The 21463-nt window shown below is 42.9% G+C and overlaps 1 protein-coding gene across 3 annotated transcripts in view; it reads left to right on the top strand.

Annotated features, from left to right (window-relative positions):
• Positions 1-21463, top strand: part of LOC142560082 (protein Hook homolog 3-like) — a 41566-nt gene that overhangs the window by 14980 nt on the left and 5123 nt on the right. For 2 of the 3 annotated variants that reach the window (XM_075671880.1, XM_075671881.1), the window contains exons 12-22: positions 17-59; positions 958-1043; positions 1718-1882; positions 2408-2477; positions 3223-3307; positions 7524-7541; positions 9430-9570; positions 11042-11232; positions 13872-13972; positions 16561-16731; positions 20034-20158. In XM_075671880.1, the coding sequence (XP_075527995.1) occupies positions 17-59; positions 958-1043; positions 1718-1882; positions 2408-2477; positions 3223-3307; positions 7524-7541; positions 9430-9570; positions 11042-11232; positions 13872-13972; positions 16561-16731; positions 20034-20158 (1196 nt within the window). The remainder of the gene's footprint in view (positions 1-16; positions 60-957; positions 1044-1717; positions 1883-2407; positions 2478-3222; positions 3308-7523; positions 7542-9429; positions 9571-11041; positions 11233-13871; positions 13973-16560; positions 16732-20033; positions 20159-21463) is intronic. The other variant, XM_075671882.1, reaches the window with a different exon arrangement.

The following is a 21463-nucleotide window of genomic DNA, read 5'->3' on the forward strand; positions in this document are numbered from 1 at the left end:
TGTTCTTACTGCATAGGAGCACTATGAAGCTGCAATCGAAACCTACAAAAAGAAGTTGGGTGAGTAGAAGGGATTAGTTGCACGTAATTCACTGAAATTCTTTGTGTGAGAGAAAGGAATCATACTGAGGGGCTCGAATTTTTAGTTTTTAACGACCACGTCAAGCCAGCAGACAATGAATCCGAGAAAAACATGAAGGAATTTAACTGTGTTCTTAAAAACTGAAATGGAGAAGTAGCAGAGAATTTGGTCTGTACGTATGCATATTACCCTTTACAAAATACCAGGCAATCAGATAGTAAGTTTATAATTCCATCTTGTCGCACAAACTTTAAACGGACTCTAAAGGAAAATATAAAGTTGGTTTAGACTAAATAATGGCTTATGCAATAATGAATTCGTCATTTGTAGTGAGAACAGAGCTTTTGCAAGTGGGAAAATGATGGAAATGGAAAATTGGAGTGATGCCCATTATTTTGGACTTAGTGACATCAGCACTGGTTTATTCACAGAAAGCGGCAGAGAGCGAGATCACATGAGGATCACATCAACTCGTCCTGTTGTTGCAGTATGCCTTGCAGTAGCACCATTTGTGAAAGAAAATTTGGACAGAATAAGGTTTTTGCATGACGGATAGTTCAGCACAATGCGTTGGCGGGCTATTTGGTTCGAATCCACGAATACTTTGTTTAGCGCAAAACAACAGACACAAGAAAGACGACCAGGACAAGGCGCTACTCTCAACTGACATCATTTTATTGCGTCACTCCTTTATAGACCGCTCAAACTAGAGGAACATGCGCAGTGAGCACCATGCGGTGGAGCCACATTGTCTTCTGGTCGTCTTTCTTGTGTCTGTTGTTTTGCGCTAAACAAAGTATTCGTGCATGAAGGAGCTTGAGGCATTCTAAGCGGCAGAGTTGACAACTGAAGGTTGTGCATTTTGCTTGCTCTCAGAGGACATGAGTGACCTCAAAAGGCAGCTCAAGTTACTGGAGGAAAAGAATACCTCGTACATGCAGACCAACATCGAGCTTGAGGAGGTTGGTGTCCTTCTTTGGCCATTGAACTCATTTGCAAGAAATGCCATCAACACATTCTGTTCTGTCTTTGTTCTTACTTTTCTGTTATTGTTCTTTCACTTGTTCAAAGATATGAGGTGATCTTGTCTTCTTTCTTTTCTTTTAGTACTTCTTATCCAAGAACTCCCCTTAATGTCCAGGTATAATGGAGTATCTCTTTGCTATCGACAACCTAAATAATATCTTCTCCGAGTCTGACTTCAAAGTTGTCACTAAAAATGAGTGTTTGAAAAAATCTTAAAGTACTTGTAGTTGCATTGAACTGGTCATCTAATCTCTCTATCAATGCAGCCTTGGCTGTCTTTTAAGGTTTGTCGTGTGTTAACAGTCTTTTAGCAATTTAGCTTTTGTTTACTTTCTTGGTGTGGGCATAGTAACTATGTATAGCTCTAGTGCCAAAATGCTGTGCACAAGGTTGTATGTTTCTTTTCTCTCGTCCCCTCCCTTTTTTTTTTATCAGTCAATCTTGACTCTCTTTCCTTTTCCTGTGTACCTCATACTTATATTTTCTGTTGTTTCTTTCTTTACCTAATCTACTTCACTTTGTGCTAACTGATTTGTGTCATACGATAAATGAAGATCACCTCTTTTTTGTGGCACTCTTCATTCTCACCACATTTCATTTTATTTTGCAGGATGTGAAAAAAATGGCAGCGTTCAAGTCGCAAGCAGACCTGTACAAGAAGCAGACGCAGGAGCTGCGGCTTCAATTGGCCGATGAGACACGGAAGGCCAATCGTGCCGAATTTGAGGCCAAGAAGCTGCACGAGAAGTTGGCTTCACTGCAGACTGAGAAGGAGGTGCCTGTTGCGTTTGAGCCATTGCCTACATTTCAAAATCTAGCAATTTCTTGAAAATTTAACCGCATGAACTCGCATAGTAGCCAGGCTCCCAACTTTCACTAGTTCAAAAAAGTATCTTCAGACATTGCTTACATACAAGCCATGACCGTGACTTTTGAGTGGAGAAATTCACCATCTTATTGTGCAGTGAGTGATAAGCCAAGCTTGGCTATGTCAAGCTATAGCCATAGTCATATGTCATTGCTCAAATTAGATGTCCTTTTTATAATTTTCATGTCTTTTGCTTTGTGTTGTTATTCACGAGGTCACGAGTTTGACTCTCAGCCATGGTGGCTGCATTTTGATGGGCCGTTTTGCAAGAAGCTTCATGTGCTTAGATTTAGCTGAATATTAAGCAACCCCAGGTGGTCAAAATTAATCCGGAGCCTCCCATTACCTTGAATTTCGGGGATGTTGATCCCGATAAGTAAATTTAGACATAATAATAATTCCTTGTTTGAGACTTCTTATTTCTCTTCCTAGCGACTTGTTGCTGAACGAGACTCCTTGAAAGAAGGCTTGGAAGATTTGCGCTGCTCTCAACTCCAAAAAGGCGAGTTACGCAGATGCAATTCCAGCATTTTTGCTGCATCAGTGTAGTGGATGGAGCTTGTATGACTCGTTTATGTTCACAGCAAAATGTCCAACTTAGAACAAGCCTGTCTGTGGCAACCACACACACACACACACACACACACACACACACACACGCGCGCGCGCGCGCACACGCACACACACATGCACGCGCACACACGCACGCATGCACACACATGCACACACACACACACACACACAAAAGATCAATTCTGGTGCAATCACAATGGTGGTGCCATCTGTCACAGCTATAATGTAAGACACGTTTCGTCACAGCAGTGACAAATGCTGTCAATGTTTCATTGCAGCAAAATCATCATTGTCTTAGTGCCGTCACCTCAGACAACACACGTGTCGACTTTATTGTGAACGGAACAGGCAAGTAATGCTCACAGACGTGGTATTAAATTAAATCCACCACTAAACGCTATTTGCAAAATTTTAGTTGAAATCAGCAAGCAGTTTAGCTGCAGTAGTCGTTCACATATACCTGGCGCTCCTATTTATTCAACACTATGCACATTTGACTGCATGTTAGGGAATCAAGACACGGCCATCTCAGAATTTCATGGAACCTGCGTGGACTTCCATGGGGTCAAACAGTTTGAGAATCTGTGTTGAGATCTGTGTCAGGCATTGTACTGTTTCCACTTGAGGCATGCATTGTCCTGATGGCTGATTTTTTGTTTTTGCTGTTGGTGCAGAGAGCTCCCACGTGCAGAGTGGTGCCAAGGCCGTTGGAACGATCTCCGACTCTGACATGCTTGAGACAGTTCCGCCCGAAATCAAGTGAGAAATACTTTTCACCCATAGCTGTTTACTTTAGCTCGCTGCAGGCTAAAGGACTGGGAAAGTTACGAGCAGGGGAAGCCAGTGAGGGTACGGTGAATGGTCGCTCAACTGCTTCCAAATTAACTTAGCATGTGCATGAGGTGAAAGCAAGCGGCGTCTTCGTATGTTTTCCTTTCTCAGCCAGGGCCGCTATCTTGTACACGTTCGAAAAGCCGACGTTCAATTTTGCCTCATGCGATTAGACTAGATTAGCCTAGGCTGCGATATTGGCGCAGCTTGGACAATTGCGTGAGGCGAAACCGAACGTCGGCTTTTCGAACGTGTACAAGATAGCGGCCCAGTTTTCTGTCTGCTTTTGCTAGAACAGAATGCGAGACCATGCATGTTGATTCTTGCATCTATTAGCTGAACTGGTGCGAAGAACTATTGCTGAGGTGTGTGTTGCATTATGCGCCTAACTTCGAGCGAATGCAGAAGTGCTAAATCAAACAAGGAAACTTATGATATTGGCTTGCTTACGCATGATTTAAGCTTGCTTGTTTGTGAATTCAGAAGAAGGATGACGCCCAGTGCTAAAAGGGAGCTGAATTATATAAAACTGCCGAAATAAAGAGCTCTATTGAAAACTGTAATTTAAGAAATACCTTTCACGTAAAATCTTGCTCTTAAATTAGTAAATTTGTGTTAACCATGGTAGCCTGTAGTCCTCTCTGTGTGCCAAGTTACGTTGAGGTGACATGTATTTTGTGGCAATCTGTTTAAATGACCATGAGAATAGGCTTGTCCAAGCAGTTGACGATAAGAATGGAATAGGAAAGAGCTGAGAGATTCATATCATAATTGCCCTCTACAGCAGTTTCTGCCTTGATTCTATTGTGAGGTGCTGAATTTGCCTGGAAAACAAACTCTGCTTGCAGTTTGTCACCTGGTGCTGAAACAAGAGGACCTAGTGTTACATGTTTGTTGGGCATAGATTTTCAAAAATAAGTCGCAGTTTCGGCCGAAAGGCAAAGCATCAATTGTGTTAGCAAATTAGTGGACAGTTATACGAAGTAGGAATAGTAGTTTTATCGGGCGTATAAACTTGTAAACATAGACATACTAACTAAATTAGCAAGCATGGTGTCGTACGCACAAGCAAACATGAACAAATCTCACTCAAACACCACGTAAACTCGCTGTCAAAGTGCTGTAGTGAGGCTTTCAAGGTACAGTGGCCTGGCCGAGTGCGCATGGCCGCTTGGGCCGCCCAGAGTAGAATGCGCCTCACCCCCCCCTCCCCCTTTCACCCTCCCCCGGAAGCCTTGCGCGCGACAGAAGACTGTGTGCTTCCTTTCCGCTTTTCTCTGTTGCGTGTGCGAAATGGAGCCGTGATCGCTGGCTTACCCTAGCACGCTTTCACTCGCACATACAGCACACAGCATGTGGTGACAATTTTATTGCCCTTGCACATTATACCGACCCTCAGGGCACCACCGCTGTCGATTCCGATGGCAAAAATGCACCTAGATTGTCCATGTAATTGTTGTTGTAATAAAGATACTAGGGAGCTCTGACACAGTGATCATTCAGCTGCCAAGGGAAGGAAGGGTTTTAGTACATGGATACGTCTAATCTTTGCGCTTGTGGCCTCAGATGTTCTTGTGGAGTTACCTTTTATGCTTTATGCAGTCAACTTCCATTAATTTCACCCAGATGGGGCCGACAAACTTGATTGAATTATCCGGTGAGTCGAATTAAACAAGATGCAGAAAAAACACCAAAGCACTCCATTGAATCATTTGGCGGCAGTGTTCGCCTGATCATAACAAACCTCAGGATTAAATGCACTTAATCCCACTTTTTACGTGTCCACAGTAGAAAAATAACGTAGAAATTACATTCAAGCTCCTAAACAAGGTAAAATTCTAATGCGCGCCCAATTTTTTACCAAGAAAAATGAGCAAGGGCCGAATATGTGTTGCATATGTGTCCCCCTTATGTAATACGCCGTTACGGGGTCTTTAAGGAATAAAAATGAAATGAAATGAAACTGTGGCCAATTTCCTAAAGTTGGCTTTGTTGCAATATATTTATGCAGTAAAACATGCAAATGTTAAAAACATGGTTTTCGGTTTAATGTTCCTGGACAACAAAAGGTGCTCGTTAGAATCGGGCATGTACCCTAATCGAACATTGTGAGCTACCGTTAGGGCTTGAAAATCTTTCTAAGCCATGCTGAAAATAGGTGTTTTCAATAGAAAATTTTTTTGACATGTGCTATTCAACACATTCACTGTCATCAAAGCTCTGCCGAGTCATGCTGCCATAAAAGGGGTTGCTATTGAGGTTGCCATAGGAGTCGTGCAGGTGAATGCTGACTGGTAAAGTTCGAATTATCTGGCAAAGGCATATTTTAGGATCAAAATAAGGAAAAATTGAGCCCATAGAAATGCATGATCATCACCCGGGACTTTTGGTCAGGGTTAACTTAACCAAAAAATCGAATTAACTGGATTCGGATATAATGAAAGTCTACTGTATTTCTAAATTTTAATGAAATACGATGGTTGATCCAGAAATAAGATTTCCAAAGAACTCCAGCCGCATAGGAAGGTCCGAGGCGAAATCCGGCTACACTGCTGCGCGGCTGTTCCCCCACCCTCAATTCCCTCTGGCTGCGCTTCACTGCGCCGCTAATTTTTGGCTCAGCAGTCGTCTGATATGGAGGTTCCCATTGTTGATCCCACCAAGTGTGAGATTCTTTCCGTAATTCGCTTTTTGCACGCCAAAAAGACTCGTATATTCATCGTCAGTTGACATAGGTGTATGGCGACAAGTGTATATCCGTTCAACACATCCGAAAGTGGTGCAGGGAGTTTAGTGCCGGTCAGAAGGAAGTCCACGATGAAGAACGGTGTAGAAGACCATCAGTTTCGGAGGTGGTTATCGAGATGGTCCAACGCAAAGTGCTTCAAAACAGGAAGGTCACCGTCCGTGAACTTGTTGCTCAGGTTCCTGGGAGTTTTTTCGATACAGTGGAAAAAGCTTCGACTGAAAAATTGGGGTACCACAAGTGTTTTGCTCGATGGGTACCGTGGCTATTGACATCAGACCACAAGGAGAAACGCCTTGACTGTGCTCGCCAGTTTCTTCAAAAGTGTGAAGAAGATAAGGAAGCATTGTCGGACTACATTGCTACAGGAGACAAAATGCAGGTGTTTCATTTCACTCTCGAAATGAAACAAAATGCTAACAGTGGCACCGCCCAGAGTCACCAGTTGCAAAGAAGTTCAAACAAACTCCTTCTGCTGGCAAAGTCATGGCCAGTGTTTTTTGGGCATCGCAAGGGGATACTGCTGATCGATTTCGTGTAACGTGGGACAACAATCAACTCTGACAGTTATTGTGCAACACTAAGAAAACTCAGGCGAGCTATCCACAACCGCCGGCGAGGACGACTGGCAGCCAGTGTAACACTGCTTCACAACAATGCCCGACGTCACGTCTCCCGTCAAACCCAAGAACTTCTGACAAACTTTGGGTGGACTGTCATGCCCCACTCACCATACAGTCCAGACCTCGTGCCTAGTGATTATCACTTGTTCCCCAAGTTAAAGGAACATTTGAGTGGCCAATGTTTCCAGAGCGACGATGAAGCCAAAGAAGAGGTGCAACGCTTCCTCAACAGGTTGGCAGCGGGGTTTTACGACATGGGGATACAGAAATTGGAGCACCGTCTACAAAAATGCGTAGAAAAAGATGGGGATTATGTAGAAAAAATAGAGCAAAGTTTCATCTTTCTGATTATGTAAATTTCTATGAGAATAAACAATGTTGTCTGTTTCTAAAATTGATGGGAACCTTATTTCTGGATCAACCCTCGTGATATCTGTTAAACACATGAAGGCAATCAGTTTCTGTTCACATGTGCAATCATTGTGTTTATATAGAAATATTTTGTTGTAAGTGATCAATTTGCTGAGCCACAACACCTTTTGAGTTCAGAAAAAGAAGTTAAGGCAAATACATGCACTCGGCATTATTCCCATTCTGGCTGAACTTCCATACTCTCGGCTCCTGTAGACACTAGCGGCGGAGTTCCTTCCAGTAATTTTTGTAGGAAACTCTATGGCTTAAGGCACTCAGTGAAGGGTTGAAATAACATAGATATCCAAGGCTTATTTACACATCACCTTGCATACCATTTTATGTACAGATGCTTGCTTTTCAGCTATACGAAGATGGCGACGTAAGTATGCAGTGTGCATGACTTTTTGACAGACTCTCGGTGTGATTTGGCAATGTGATTTGTCCTTTCGATGCATTGATAGGTGCACTACTGGGCTTGCATGTGCATCTCGGCATTCCACACTCATTTTCTGTGGCATTCGCTTGTTTGTGTTTTGTGCCACTGCTGCTATTGCACTTTATGTGGGTTGCACTTTTCATCATAGAGGGATGTACTCATGTTTGTGTATCTCTATAGGCTGTCTTACTTTAAGGGGGACCTGAAAAACTTTTATAACTAACCCATTCAAAGGCCTCACTATTAAAGAACATCGCCTCATGAATCTTCTGCCACAAAACGTTTTAGAATCCTCCAAGTATAAATGGAGGTAGCAGTAGTTATAACACTGATGTGATCTCTCCTTTTGTCTCCACTAGCACACTGGAAGCTACACAGGGGGAACGGCAAAGGGGCAAGGCCCCATTCAAAAGTTGGGCATTTTAATATGTTTTTTTTTGTTTTTGTTTTTTACAATGCTACAGTGTGCGCAGCGTTATCTCGATGTGAGATTGGCATTCAGGCACTTAGAGCTATGTCAGTTATAGAGACCAGGCAAAGCACGCAGTTACAAAGCGTCTCGCTGGCAAGAGCTCTTGTCACAGCACCCATTGGTAGCCTCGGTATCTACACTGTGTAGCACATCATGGAGGCCATGCACAGCAGACACAGCTACGTGCTACCATCATGTGTAGACCGGAAGTACAAGGATTACATACTTTTGGGTCTTTTTTATGTCATGGACATGTGTACTTTTCATTTATTTAACTCAAAGTTAGCAATTATAGTATTATTGAGAAGGTTCTTGCAATCACATGATTCGCCAATACCAGTTGGTTGACTGCTTGGCTGCTTGAGACATAACTGCTGACAAACACTGAAGGAGAGTGCAAGCAATCTTGTACTGCTTATGACGCGAGATTGTAAATTCCCTGTTGCATGAAGTGCGATAACATTTGGCTTGCACGCTCACAGGAGCCTTGCAGTCACCAACATTTTCCTTTAATGTTCAAAAGTGTTTCAGGACCTCTTTGAGGGCTGCATAAGGAATGTTTAAGGAGATTACACCAGCATGACCAAAACAATTCTTTGTCCCGGTTGCTGACATGTACAAGAAAGTAAACTCATATAACAGTTTAACGTATGAGGTTGCCTACTTTTAAGGGGAACACATAATATTCAGCTGGATGTAATCTCAACATTTCTTATACTCTGTGGGAAAAAATATGTGGCAGATATGATGCATAATGGTGGCACATAATTAACAGTAAGTTATTCTCCAGCTTTCATTCCAAATTGATGGTCCTGTCAGACTTTGAATACAGATGAGTTATTCCTCCTTGGAGTGGGTCACCTTGTATCTCCACTTCAAGGGTTTACGGAGCACAAATCCGAAAGCACAAAATGCGAGGGCGAAAATTGTAACAAACATTGTCTATCCACGAATAAAAAAGATTTAGTGGATACGTCTTCATACAATCATATTTCTAACCTCTATTCCTAGCCGAGTAGACAAGTGCCATGAAATTTATTTTTTCGTGACTTCAGGGATTATTCTGCTAGTGTGCCTAGTGTCCATCTAGTGTACTTTCTGTTTTGGCCGTCAGTGATTGACTGGAGCTGTACGTGTGAGCAAGTCACTGGCTGAGGGTACCTGTCTCGCTCTCGTGTTTATCCTAGCCCAGCCAATCAGCACTTTAGCAGGAGACGAAATGGACAGTCCACTAGGTGGACACTTGCGGAATAGGCCCCGTGTGCTCTGTATACTTCTGTGGTTGGCTGTACGTCCGCTCTTTTTTTTTTTGTCTGTGTGTGTGCATATGAAACAAGATTGCATTTTGCATGGTTGTAGGGAGAAACTCATCAGGCTTCAGCATGAAAACAAAATGCTGAAGTTGGAATGGAGCTCGAGTGAGGGCCAGCAAGTGACCTTGCTGAAGACCATGCTTGAAGATGCACAGTCACGCCAGAACGACCTGGAAACGGAAGTCAGGTGGGTTGTTCGCAATGCCCACGATTTTCTGACATTGGTTACAAAGGTGCTCTTTGCATGACTGAACTTAAGGTGTCTACCATCAGGAAAAAACCTGGTATTTTCAGCTAATTTGTCACTTGTGGAGCACTTAATGGAAGAAAACTGGGAATTTTAGTTCTGGTTGCTTTGAATAATGGAGATTAGTCACTGTAATGTTTGTGACAAAGCTATTTGTATGCCAGAAGAAAGCTACTCAAATAGTGGTGTCTTTTGCTAGTTTTGAGAGTGTGGGCCTTGCCAAATGGTTGGAAGGTCGTGAAACACATTAGTGTGCTCCAACTGAATTACAGTTTACTAGTAATTGTTGCTGAAAATGATAGACTGCCATAGTAACGTGGCAAGCTATGAAGCACCAAATTTAGCTTATGCCTGAAACTCTACTGTCGTAGATGGCCCAGAAGTTTCATGATATAACTCAAGGAAAACCTGGAGAAATCAGAGAGTTTGAAAATGGCAACGTACTAAACTCCCCGAACTGCTGCTATGTAGTGTGCTCCTGTGGGACATGTTTTCAGGAATTACTGCAACTTCATTGTTTGCATGCTTGTTTGTGCAGAGAGATTCTGTAGCAAATTGCAGTCACTGTTGGCAAGCTATCTTACTGTTAGGCACCCTAGTAAGGCACAGTGCTGCAGACAGCTGGACAGTTTAAGTGATCAACATTGGCTTAACAAGGGTTGTCGAGGGCTGGAGCCAATGTTTTCACTAGTGGACTTGTCTCAGACAGGGTAACAACTGCGTAGCAGTTGCTTTGCCTGCTTAGCAACTGTTTAAATAGAGAAAACATGTAATGTTAGAACAGGATACAGTGTCATACTCTTGTATCTAGCATCTGGAGGCAGAGGGAGTGTGATGAGACAATGGGGTGTGAAGGGTAGACTGGTGAACAGCTTCTTAGCAGTTTTTGCCTTGACGAATGCAAATCTTATGGAAAGTAGCCAAAAAAATGAGGAAAAAGGAATGACACGTCAGAGCACTTCATAACGCTCTGTTCAATCGTTTCTTTTTTCCTAAGTTTTTGTGCTACTTTCCATCACGTCTATGCACCAACTAGCCCAGCAAAAAAAATCTTGCTTGAAGGCAAATCTCTCTGTCAAATTGCGTTGGGGACAAGTCTCGTGCTGCTTGGAAGACAAGTTTCTTCTCAAGGGAATACACGGGAAAGGCAGGAGAACAAGGTAAAAGCAGGAGCCATCGTTTCGACAATGTACTTGGCTTTTTCAAGACGACATACGCTTTCCTCTGCACAGTATGTGTGGGTAGGGTTCATCATGGTATCAGCAACACATTGCTGAAGACAAGTGCCCTTCTCGAAATGTTTGCTTCAGCCTGAGACATCCCTTGCTTTATCACCCGACGTTCTTGGCATTCTAACTCCATGAGTGAACTCCAGTGCCGTTGTTGATGGTCCACCGGGGTTGCTGTGCAGACTTCTGAGCCAGCGCAACCTGGAGCTGGAGAGCCAGTTGGAGGACAGCCGGGAGGCAGCATCAGCGCACGAGGGGGCCGAGGCACGACAGCAGCTAGCCCTGGCACAGCGCCGCTGCAAGGAGCTGGAGGGCCAGCTGCGCGAGCGTGAGGCCAGCCTCGAGGCCATGGCGACACGCCTAGCCGAGTCCTGTGAGTGCAGGCCTCCCCTTCCCCTTTTCAGTCGGTAGAGTCTCATGCAAGCTTACTGGAGTCGTAGCATTCCTACAAAAATTACTACAGGAATGTCTGGTGCTACCATCTATGGGGGCTGCAAGTGTTGCAGTCCAGCCAACATGAGACTGATGGGTAGTAATACATTGATTTGCTTAACTTTGCCCTTCTGGCCTAAAACTACTTTGTGACTTTGCAGAGTGATAATTTTCGACAAAATGTAACATTGTAAATGCAATTATTAGGGCTGAACAATTAATTGAGTAACCTGCCAAATAGTCAATTAAAAGTTAATTGCAGCTAATGTTCCTGAAAAGGATTAATCAGTTGAGCTCACATTACCAAAATTTGGCAAGCGCCAGCATTGATGCCTCTAATTTCTTTTTCTCAGCGGGAAGATATTGGGAACGAGTTTTGACTGCGCCCACACATGGCGCGCTGCACTTGTGGCAAAACTATGTCAAAACTTCTCGTTTTCCTATGCCATTTTGTATCACATGTTGTGCAGCAGTATTTCTTAGCAAGAAAAAGGGGAGATAGCCATTGGCATCTTACTTTCTTTTGGTGCTTGAACAAGACGAGAGGCATGGCGTAGAACGAAAACAGACGCTGCCTTGTTTGACTTTTTAACATTGGGGGCTGTGTCGTTTTCTTTTTCTTTGCCTCTGCAGCTGAACCTGTGATTGCGTTTGAGTTTGACGTGCGTGAACGTCCATTTGAGCAGAATGTCGTTCAATCAACAATAAAGGCAACTGTCAATTTGTATAGCATGTTTTTTTCTTATAAGTGTATGTATCGTAACAAATCAACGGCTTTGATTTTTTTTATTTATGTAAATGCACAAACCTATTTAATCGATTAATTAATAAAATAAAAAGTGCCTATTAATTGAGTTAAAACATCTAATTTCCAGCCCCAAGTTCCAATGTTTAGCCCTAGCAATAATTCACTATGATTATACATGTGCCCAGATGCTTAATGTACTTGAGGGACACTAAAGCGAAACAATAATTCAGTTTAGACTAATGAAGCATTGTTTGAGAACCTTGCAGGCAGTCATTTAAATAAAAGATAGTTTGATTATTAGATGAGAAAATAAAGGTCCAAGTATCAGTATTTGAATTTCGTACCGAAACCCCAGCGCCGGTACGTCAGCGTGACCTCAGGGATTCCAAAGCATGTTTTCGCATTTGGGCTGCGTTGGCTGAATAAAGGTTCTCGTAACTTGCCATGTTTAATATTTGGTTCCTTTAGAACACAATGTTGTCAATCTGTACTGCTATATATAATTAGTAGGCCCTAGAAGATGCCATCAAAATCCAAGATGTCACAGCCCCCAGGTGCGGGAACTTAAGTAGGCGTTGCTTCCCGTATTTCATTCTTATGCTTTTTCTGGGTTACCAAACATCTTATCGTTGTAAGAGTGGTGTTTTTGGTGTTGTAGAACAGTAATTTACTGATGCAGAATAAATCATTTTTCACTTTAGTGTCCTTTTAAAAATCTATGATTGTTTGGAAGTTTAGGAACAAAGCATAATAAAGCCACATGAACATCTGAAGTCACAAGTACAAAGATTAGACAAATCTGTGCACTAAGCATCATTGCCATGGTAGCTGAATGATTTTAGTGCCAGGTCTGTTTCTGATAATTTTGATGAAAAACTCTGACTGGAGTGAAGCGTGCGGCAATGAAATTGCTGAGTTACCGTGAGAATGATCAGTAGGGCGGGCTTCCGGATTGGCATTTGTTGACTTGCGTGTTGCACTACGAATTTAGTTCTCTGGCACTTTGAGTTTGTGTGAGAGAGCACTTTGTTGTTACCATGATTCACTCTTCTGTGAAGCTTTCTTGCCACAGCAATGATGTGGACACTCGAGGCGTGGTTGCATTGTCGGCATGCTTTCATGCTGTCACAGTATCGACAGTGCATGTGTGGCCTGTGCGTAGAGGTTTATAATGTCTCCAGAGATGGTAGAAATGTGCAATGCGTTCGGCTGCAAAAACAACGAAGCCAAATGGACGTACCGTCGCACTCTGCTCAATCAGCTTGGCGGTGGAGGTAGGGTAGCGCTTTGCCCTTTGCTGCTGCCATGAGTTTTGTGCGCACAAACGGTAGCATTCCTGCTGGGAAGCTGTGTGTGTACCACACAGCGGTGCTCACGGTAGTCTGAAGAGAGCCGACAGTAAACTTCTAACTACAAATGCCGGCGTTTCTTTTTCTTTCGGTTTCATCTCATGCACCATCAATGTGTGATGCCTGCAACGCAGCTGCTGGCGCTCGTCATGCCAGTGTTGCGAGATGCCTGGTAGCTACCAGAGGGGACGATGAGGCACTGGTGCGATGATGAGCGCCGCTGGCAGTCATCTTCTAGAAAGGCCAGTGTTGTGAGACACCTGGTACCTGCCAGGGCATTGTTGCCTTGCATGCCGTGTTGCACCAACATGTTGCTATCACATATTTTTGAATGCCGTCCGAGGAGCTGCAGCACAATGCTAAACCTTGATATCACTTTCAATGCTTCATTTTTTGTGCGAGACTGCCAATCTTTAAATATAACTTAATGTTTGTACCAACTTGCGAGCAGCTTTAAAAAACCAAATATGGTTCTCTCCACAGGCGAGAGCCAGTCCGAGTTGACAGAGCAGCTTGAGAAGAAAGCGGAAGAGACGAGGGTCATGGAAGAGCGATATCAGAAGTACCTTGAAAAGGCCAAGAACGTACGTAGTGAATTTATGGCAATGCATGATAGTGATTGTGGAGTTAACATGTGAAACATGTTTCAGAGCAACATAGGCAAAGACAGAGACGTCAGCAATTTGATGCACTGTATTTTTATTGTTCTTGTCTTTGCTGCACTGAAGCTAACATGTTGTAAAACTTGCACCATCTCACCCAATGTGTGCTAATGTTGGTAGAGGGGGAAATGTGTGCCATTCTTCATTATAGCAATGTGCATTCATGTTCTTTTGGCTGTTGATGTGTTTGCTTATAATGGGCAGAAAGAGAGTTGTGATCACTGTGTCATGGCTTAAAAATTTACCAGAAACCTTTTCATTTTGTCCCAGTACTTGATACAATCTTATGTCTATAGCTGCCCCAAAATTGCGAGTGGAGCTTGTCATAAGGGTGCATTTTGCATTAACGGCTCTCACTCCCCTCATAAAAAGAAAACGGGGGAGGGGGCATGCAAGCACTTCCAAGCAAATAAATAGCAGACACCGCAATCAGTGAACCAATAGTAGTGTGTGTAGCCAGCACAGTCTTCACGATAGGTGCAGTGCTTCTGCTCCTATTTCAGTTGGAGACAATAATTGCACTAATGTATAACTGAGTTACTGAACAAGTCAGATGCACAACCCTCATGTGCAGGACATAGATTTTATGTCTTTATTATTTTTTTTAATCCTCTCCCTTGAAAACATTTACGGAAGGAGGCCTGTGAAGCCATACATTCCTACTAAAATTACTGAAGGGAACTGTGGTGCTGTGATTGTTCAGCTATCATGGTATAATGGTGGCTAGTACAAGGGATGTTCCGAAAGTAAGTCTCGTGATTTTTATGGAAGAGAGGATGGTACACCTGGTGAAACAAACAATTGCCATAGGAATCCATGCCCATTGCTGATTCAACATAGCAAGGAGCGTCAGTGGAGGAGGAATGATGCAAAGACCGCCCAAGAAGAGGGGGAGTAGCAGCAGACCGGTGTGCCTGAGGTTATTCGAGTATAAGTAAAGATGGCAGACAGATGTGTGCTGACCGCATGGTCGCCAGTGGAAGTGTGTGCTGTTATCCCATATGAATGGGCACATAGGACTAGTGTGACCATCATCCATGAATGCCTGCAGATCGTTGAAAAGGTCATGCCTCAGGCCTTGCATCGCAGGGCACCGAGTTTTACCAGAGTGGCTTCTTCAAACTGATTGTACGCGTCGACAAATGTCACAGTATCGGTGGTGACTATGTGGACAAATAGTGCTAGGTGTATAGTTCATGATGCTATGGTGTTATTTCTTTTTTTGCAATAAAGCTTCCACGTGAAAATAAATGATGAAACTTACTTTCGGAACGTCCCTCATACATAGATTTGTCTAATCTTCGTACGTTTGGCATGTTCTTGTGGCATTGTCTATTGTGCCTTTTTGCCTTTCTAAACTTCTGACGAGTCACATATTTCTAAATGCATGAAACCACTAAGACTTAGAGTACATGCATAATCATTGTGAATTGTCACATCTATAATGCAGTATTTTGTGGAAAATTGTAAACTTGCAAGTCAAAGTCGGAAGCAAAAAGAACAAAGTTTAGGCAAAAAAAAAAAAAAAAACATGTACTAGCCATCATTTCCACCCTGGCTGAACTGCCGTACTTGAACCTCTCGTAAACACAGGTTGCTAGATGTCCTTCTAATAATTCTTGTAGAAAACCCTATGCATCAAGGTAAATGCCTTAAGGATGCTTGAGCATTTTTCCAGGAGCTTGTTTTTCTTAGTCTCTCCAGACATGCTTGTTTTCTTGGCTCTTTTTCAAACTGTCTGGCCTGTAGCTCTTTTGCAATGGCACGACGATTTGGAATATGGCTTGCTGTATCTCTATGTATATTTTAGTAAGTTGGCTCTTGAACTCGTAGCGTAACTAAAGTCTGGTAGCTGTTACTAGTGGATCATTTGTGGGGCTGTTATAAATGGCTTCAGGCCTATCTCTCGGCGTACTTTCGTGTAATGTATAGCAGCCATAACACAGAATACACTTCTGACGTAATTTCCGCACTGCATTGCCACATATATGTTTAGTGCCATGCAATATTCACGTTTTAGTCACAACTGGAATGTATTCTATGTAGTTGCTAGCTGCTTTTAGCAGCTTCAACACAGATTGCAACTCAGTCATGATTATGGTGTAGGCATTGCATGGAGCAAAATAGGTACAGCTATGCTGCATCGGAAATAATTGCTTCATGTGGCTTGCACTTAAAGCATAAACTCTTCACATTCTTGAACATGAGTGATCTAAAGAAAAATCTCGCAATGTGCATGATATATCTTGTTCTACCCTGCCCTTGGTAAATGTCATGCTGCTATATTACACTGGCATATTCGATAAGTTTCATTTTATTGAAGCACTCAGTCCTAGTATTTTGAGTTTGGATGAATGTCATTGTCTCTGTACCAAGGCAGCTTTTAGTCATGTGCTTTCATAACGATAAGTTTTGCAAAGGGTTGGCATCGTTTCTCTCTCTCTCTTTTGCTTACATCATTACGGCTTGAATAGCAACTACATTTCCCAGGATCTCAACTTTATTCACAGGTAATCCGCACGCTGGACACACGATCACCATCAAGCGCCGAGGTGGTTGCACTGCGTAACCAGCTTCAGGACAAGGCCAAGCACATTAGCCAGCTGCAACAGGAGCTGGAGATGTTCAAGGCACAGTGGGAGAAGGAGGAGCGCCTCATCAGCACTGCCTTCTACAACTTTGTGAGTCGCTGGCCATGTTCATGAACTATATCGAATGCTGCATAATAGGAGTTCCAGGTATGCATAAATCCCAGACCTAAACTGCTTGCTGATTGTCACTCAAATTTTACTCAGAGGTGGTGTTTTTCAATGGGTTCTGTTTGATACCACATCTGCAAGCATTGCTCGTTACCGTCAAAATAGAGTCAAAGTGTGCGTCATCTGCGCCGATGCTACTCAGAAGAATGGTGAGTTTGCTGTGATGGAATGGTGATGCCATTTGTCACCGCAACAGTGAAACACATTTCACTGCTAAGATTTCCATCAGTGACATTTTCTTTGGGTGCATGCACACTGAAGTCTAAGGAAGTTCGAAAGAGACCTATCCTGATTACAAAGCAGGGATTGTGAAGAAAGAAAATGACGAGGGACTCTTGCCATGAAAGTTTAAAAGGAACACAAGGATTCGATCACTAGTCTGACTTCAGCATAACGAATTATTGTACATAATAAAGTAAATGTATAATTTAGCTAGCCGTTCTTTCTTTTAATGAGCACTCTGTTGCTATAACGAAACCAGAAATGCAAAATCGGGAGGCAATTTGGGTCGCTGCAAAGCGAATATTTCCTCAGGAGCTCCAAGTACGTGTTCCAGTAGCAAGAGTGTCAAAATACTCAGTATGAGCAACTTGAAACAGCATATTCTGGATATGAGTGAGGTAGGCCAGTAGCCAGTGAGCCAGTATGCTGGTCCTGTGCGTTCAGACCAATTGCATGGCTGCATATTAACAATAGTGGAAAGAGTGTTTGCAATTTAGCGATCGCATGCCATGTGTCAGCACAGCAAGCTGCTGACAGGTCATCAGCATTAACAGAATATCCTTTGCTAGCCTTTGGGAAGTGTCACATATGCTTGCCTTTTTTGCTTGTTTGTTTGTTTGGTCGATAACGGCGTGTGTGCTTATAATGAATATAGAATATAACAAAGGTCTTTGTGTTGGATGCGACTTTGTTATGACGTGGTTCAAGTGTATTCTGTTTGAGCAGTGTTACTAATTGATGTTTCTTTTAGGTTTTATTTGTAGAGTCTGTGTATACATTCTTGAATCCAGATAGTAGTCATTTATCTGTTACTGAACCAAATCAGTTTTGCCTGCAATGCTGTGTTACAGCAGTTAATTACAGTGTTGTATGCTGGGCTAATTGACGATTCATTACAATGTCCGGCTGCATTACTGTGTGTGGAATGCTCTTGTTGTAGAGAAACATCTGCCTCATCTTGTTTACTGTTGTGCAGCTATCAGCCAGAAAGTAAAACCTTTCTCTCTCTCTCTTTTTTTCTATCCTTTTCTCTATTGTCGGCTTATCAGGGTCGTCGGGATAGGCCGAATGTGCAATTTTTCGGTCAAAGACCATGGAGCGTAAGTTTCAAAGCCAGCCACAGTAGTCGGCATTTGGAATGTGCTGCTGTACTATTGTGGCAGTATTGTTATATGTGCAGTCAACTTTCATGAGCTTGACCTTGACACAACTGACGGAATTGATCGGATTATCCTGCCGGTCAAAATTAAAGAAGAGGCAATATTTATTCAATTTTAACTGCTCTCTAATCTCATCTGCACACAGTTGCTATGAGTTCAAAAGTAGGAAACAATGTGCACCCAAATGTAATGCACACCCAATTTTATAACAAGAAAAATGTATCCTGGAACTGATTCTCACAATTAAAAGAAAGGTCACACTAGGTGAAACGTGCAGAGTTTACTTTTACAAGAAATTTATTCACACTCAATATCCATTATCATCACTCTCAGCTCTTTATTGCTTTGGGCCACAACATGTCGTCCTCTGTGCTGTGATATTCAAGATTTCTTGAACAGCTCTGCTACCATCGTAAACCAGGTGTCATCCCTTCTGAGCCATTGTAGCAGCAGAAGTTAGCAGCACCCAGATAGTTCTGGCCTTGCTGATGTTTTTGTGTTTTATTGCTTTTGCCAGAGCTTGCGGCGTCCCCACACTAATATTAGAGTCCATGCGTGATTGCATGATCAGGAGTGTAAGTATTGGCTGAAAGGGCCTTTACTGGTAATTCATGACATGTTTAATGATACTTAATAATGATAGATGTTATTTGGAACATTGGAAATTCTATATATTTTATCAGGATTGCTTCCAGGAGTTAAATAAAAGGTCTCTTGAAAACCTGTGGCTGTGTGGTTACATTTGAGGGTAATAAATACATCAGGGCCTTCAATCAGAGTCCATGTTCACAAAACTTGCCTACATAAGAGTGCTTCCCTGTTGGCCAGCATTCGGGCTCATGCCACCACTGCCAGCTATAACGTGGTGATCATGGCACCAATGATCACCAGTCGCATACAGAACTTACAAAAGGAAATTTTTGGGAATACTGGGCCTGTATTCTGAAACGTTTGCCTTCCGCGAAACTATCGCCCTGGCCACGCCTCCGCCAATGGTGCGCGCTGATTGGCGATTTCAGCAAAATCGGAAAATAAACAGTGCCATCTAGTAGTTCCGGCCTATGTCATTTTAACGTCATGGTGTCGATGGGTGCTCTCGACATATCTTGAATAAATGAACATGTCTTTTGGCGTCTCTTGGCGTTCGGTTGGTGGTGGAGTGTATATAGTAGAGATAAGATAAGTGGTATTTTATAGTAGTCTTTTTGGTGGTGCCTTACACGTGTTGTTTCGCGGCAATATTTGTTGATTCATATAAAATAAAACATTTCACACTTCCTTATTCAATTTATTTTACCTAAAGAGGCCGTAACCAAACATAGTCAGTGCGCAGAACCCGTACTGCGGCCACTACACTCGAAAACAACACACCCGAGCCGCTCTGCACTCGCCGGGCGCGATCTCTCATCCGATGTGAAGCGTTCGAGAGCGCATGTTGGTAGTGCATGCTGACGTCACGGGTAAGCAGTCGCTTGGTGTATTGAATGTGGCTTTCGCGGCAGCGAAACTTTCGCGGAAGGCGAAAGTTTTGGAATACGGCCCCTGGTTGTGCATCAGATGGCACACTCAACTTCGCTTATTGGTGTTGTGAAAAACACTGCCGTAAAATAAAACAGTTTTTTCAGCGTGTTAAAGATGTCATTGTATTCAGCCTGTTCCATACAGTGCATCATGTTTTGTTGGTGAGAGATGTGCTAACACTTCTGCTGAAAAGCCAGGTATACAAAGAAAGATAAATACATTGGCTGCATTCAAATCTCTACAATAGCTGCACGAGAAGTATCCATGCACAATCCTTATGTTTTCCTTGCAACATTTCGTGACCGGCCTTATGTATTGCAGGGAGCAAAGTCACAGCAGAGGTCAGCCGAGGAACGCATCGTCCAACTGACTGGCGGCCAGTCTTTCCTGGCAAGGCAACGTCAGGCCACTTCTAAGCGCCACAATTTGCCTGGCGTTCAGACAAGGTAAGAGTCTCCAGTAACCCATTCCGGAAATTAGACAGTTGCATTACCGCTGACGGCATCGTATTCTGCCATTGCCTACCGCTCTGTCTTTTTCAGTGGCTTCGTTGTGTCTAGTTGTGTGGCTTGAAGACCATTTAACTGGGGCACGACTTTTCCAGCTCATGTTCTGTACTTATTTGCACTGTTTTACGCCTTTGATTCCTTGCTGCTCATGCTCACTGCATTGGGGTTGGTCAAGGTTTTCTAAGAAAAGACAGGTTTTTCACTCCGTGCCAGTCTTTTACTCACACAGGTTCACCCAACAGCTGTCAAGAGGCTTCTGGATCAAGTTACCAGCAAAGAGCTTGACTTTCCTCTCAGCTTGGGCATGTAGCCCTAAATTTAATGGATTTATTTATCGTTCTTCCTTTCTTTCTTTTTTTGGCCAGGGTATTGCCATTCAGATTCTGCAAAAAATCAGTTGCATCTTTCTCACTTAGAACAGTCCACATCCTTGAACATGAGCAGCAAAGGATGTATATAGCTTGAGTCATAAGAATGAAAGTGCCGAGAGTAACTAGATAGGGGTTTGATACCTATTTGGTTGCACATGTTGATTAACGTGTGCTACTAGAATAACAATGAACACATTCTTTCCTTTTATTTTGTGTTGTTCTGGTTATTCAAGTAGTGCATTTCATCAAGCTATAATTACTGCTGGCATTGCTTAGAACCAGCTTGTTGGGCAGATGGAATGATGCACTACATTGGAAACCCGCTGAAAAATTTGCTGTATCCTTAAAGTACTTAATTTGTCACTAAACAAGCCTCAAATCCTCTAGATCCAGTAAAACTCGACCACAATGGCTGTACAGTTGTTAACAAAAGTGCCATGATGCCAGACAGCTTGTATCCATGTCTCTGAATGTGCTGTTTTTGCATTTGCTCATGGATTGTGTTATCAAAGTTATCATTGTCACTTGCATGTGTACGGTTAGCATGCCACATTAGCCTTGCATAACACCGTGCTGCTAGCATGCTTATTCTAGGTGCTGTAGTGCTGCATGAAGGCAAGTGCATGACGACTTGCACTTTGTGTCCCAAAAGCCATTTTACTGGAGCTATGATCACATAATACAGTAGAACTGCGTTGATATGATCCCATCTCATACGATTTCGCAGCACCAATACTTGCAATTGAGAACACAGAAGAGACCAAATACAGTTACTCTTCTTTATTAACATTGATACATTCCCTAAATACACAATCTTTCAGCACCAACATTCCGTGCATCGCTAAGCTGCGATCTTATGTTACGTTTTCCA

This window comes from Dermacentor variabilis, chromosome 10, assembly GCF_050947875.1.
Source record: "Dermacentor variabilis isolate Ectoservices chromosome 10, ASM5094787v1, whole genome shotgun sequence".
Classification (NCBI taxonomy): domain Eukaryota; kingdom Metazoa; phylum Arthropoda; class Arachnida; order Ixodida; family Ixodidae; genus Dermacentor; species Dermacentor variabilis.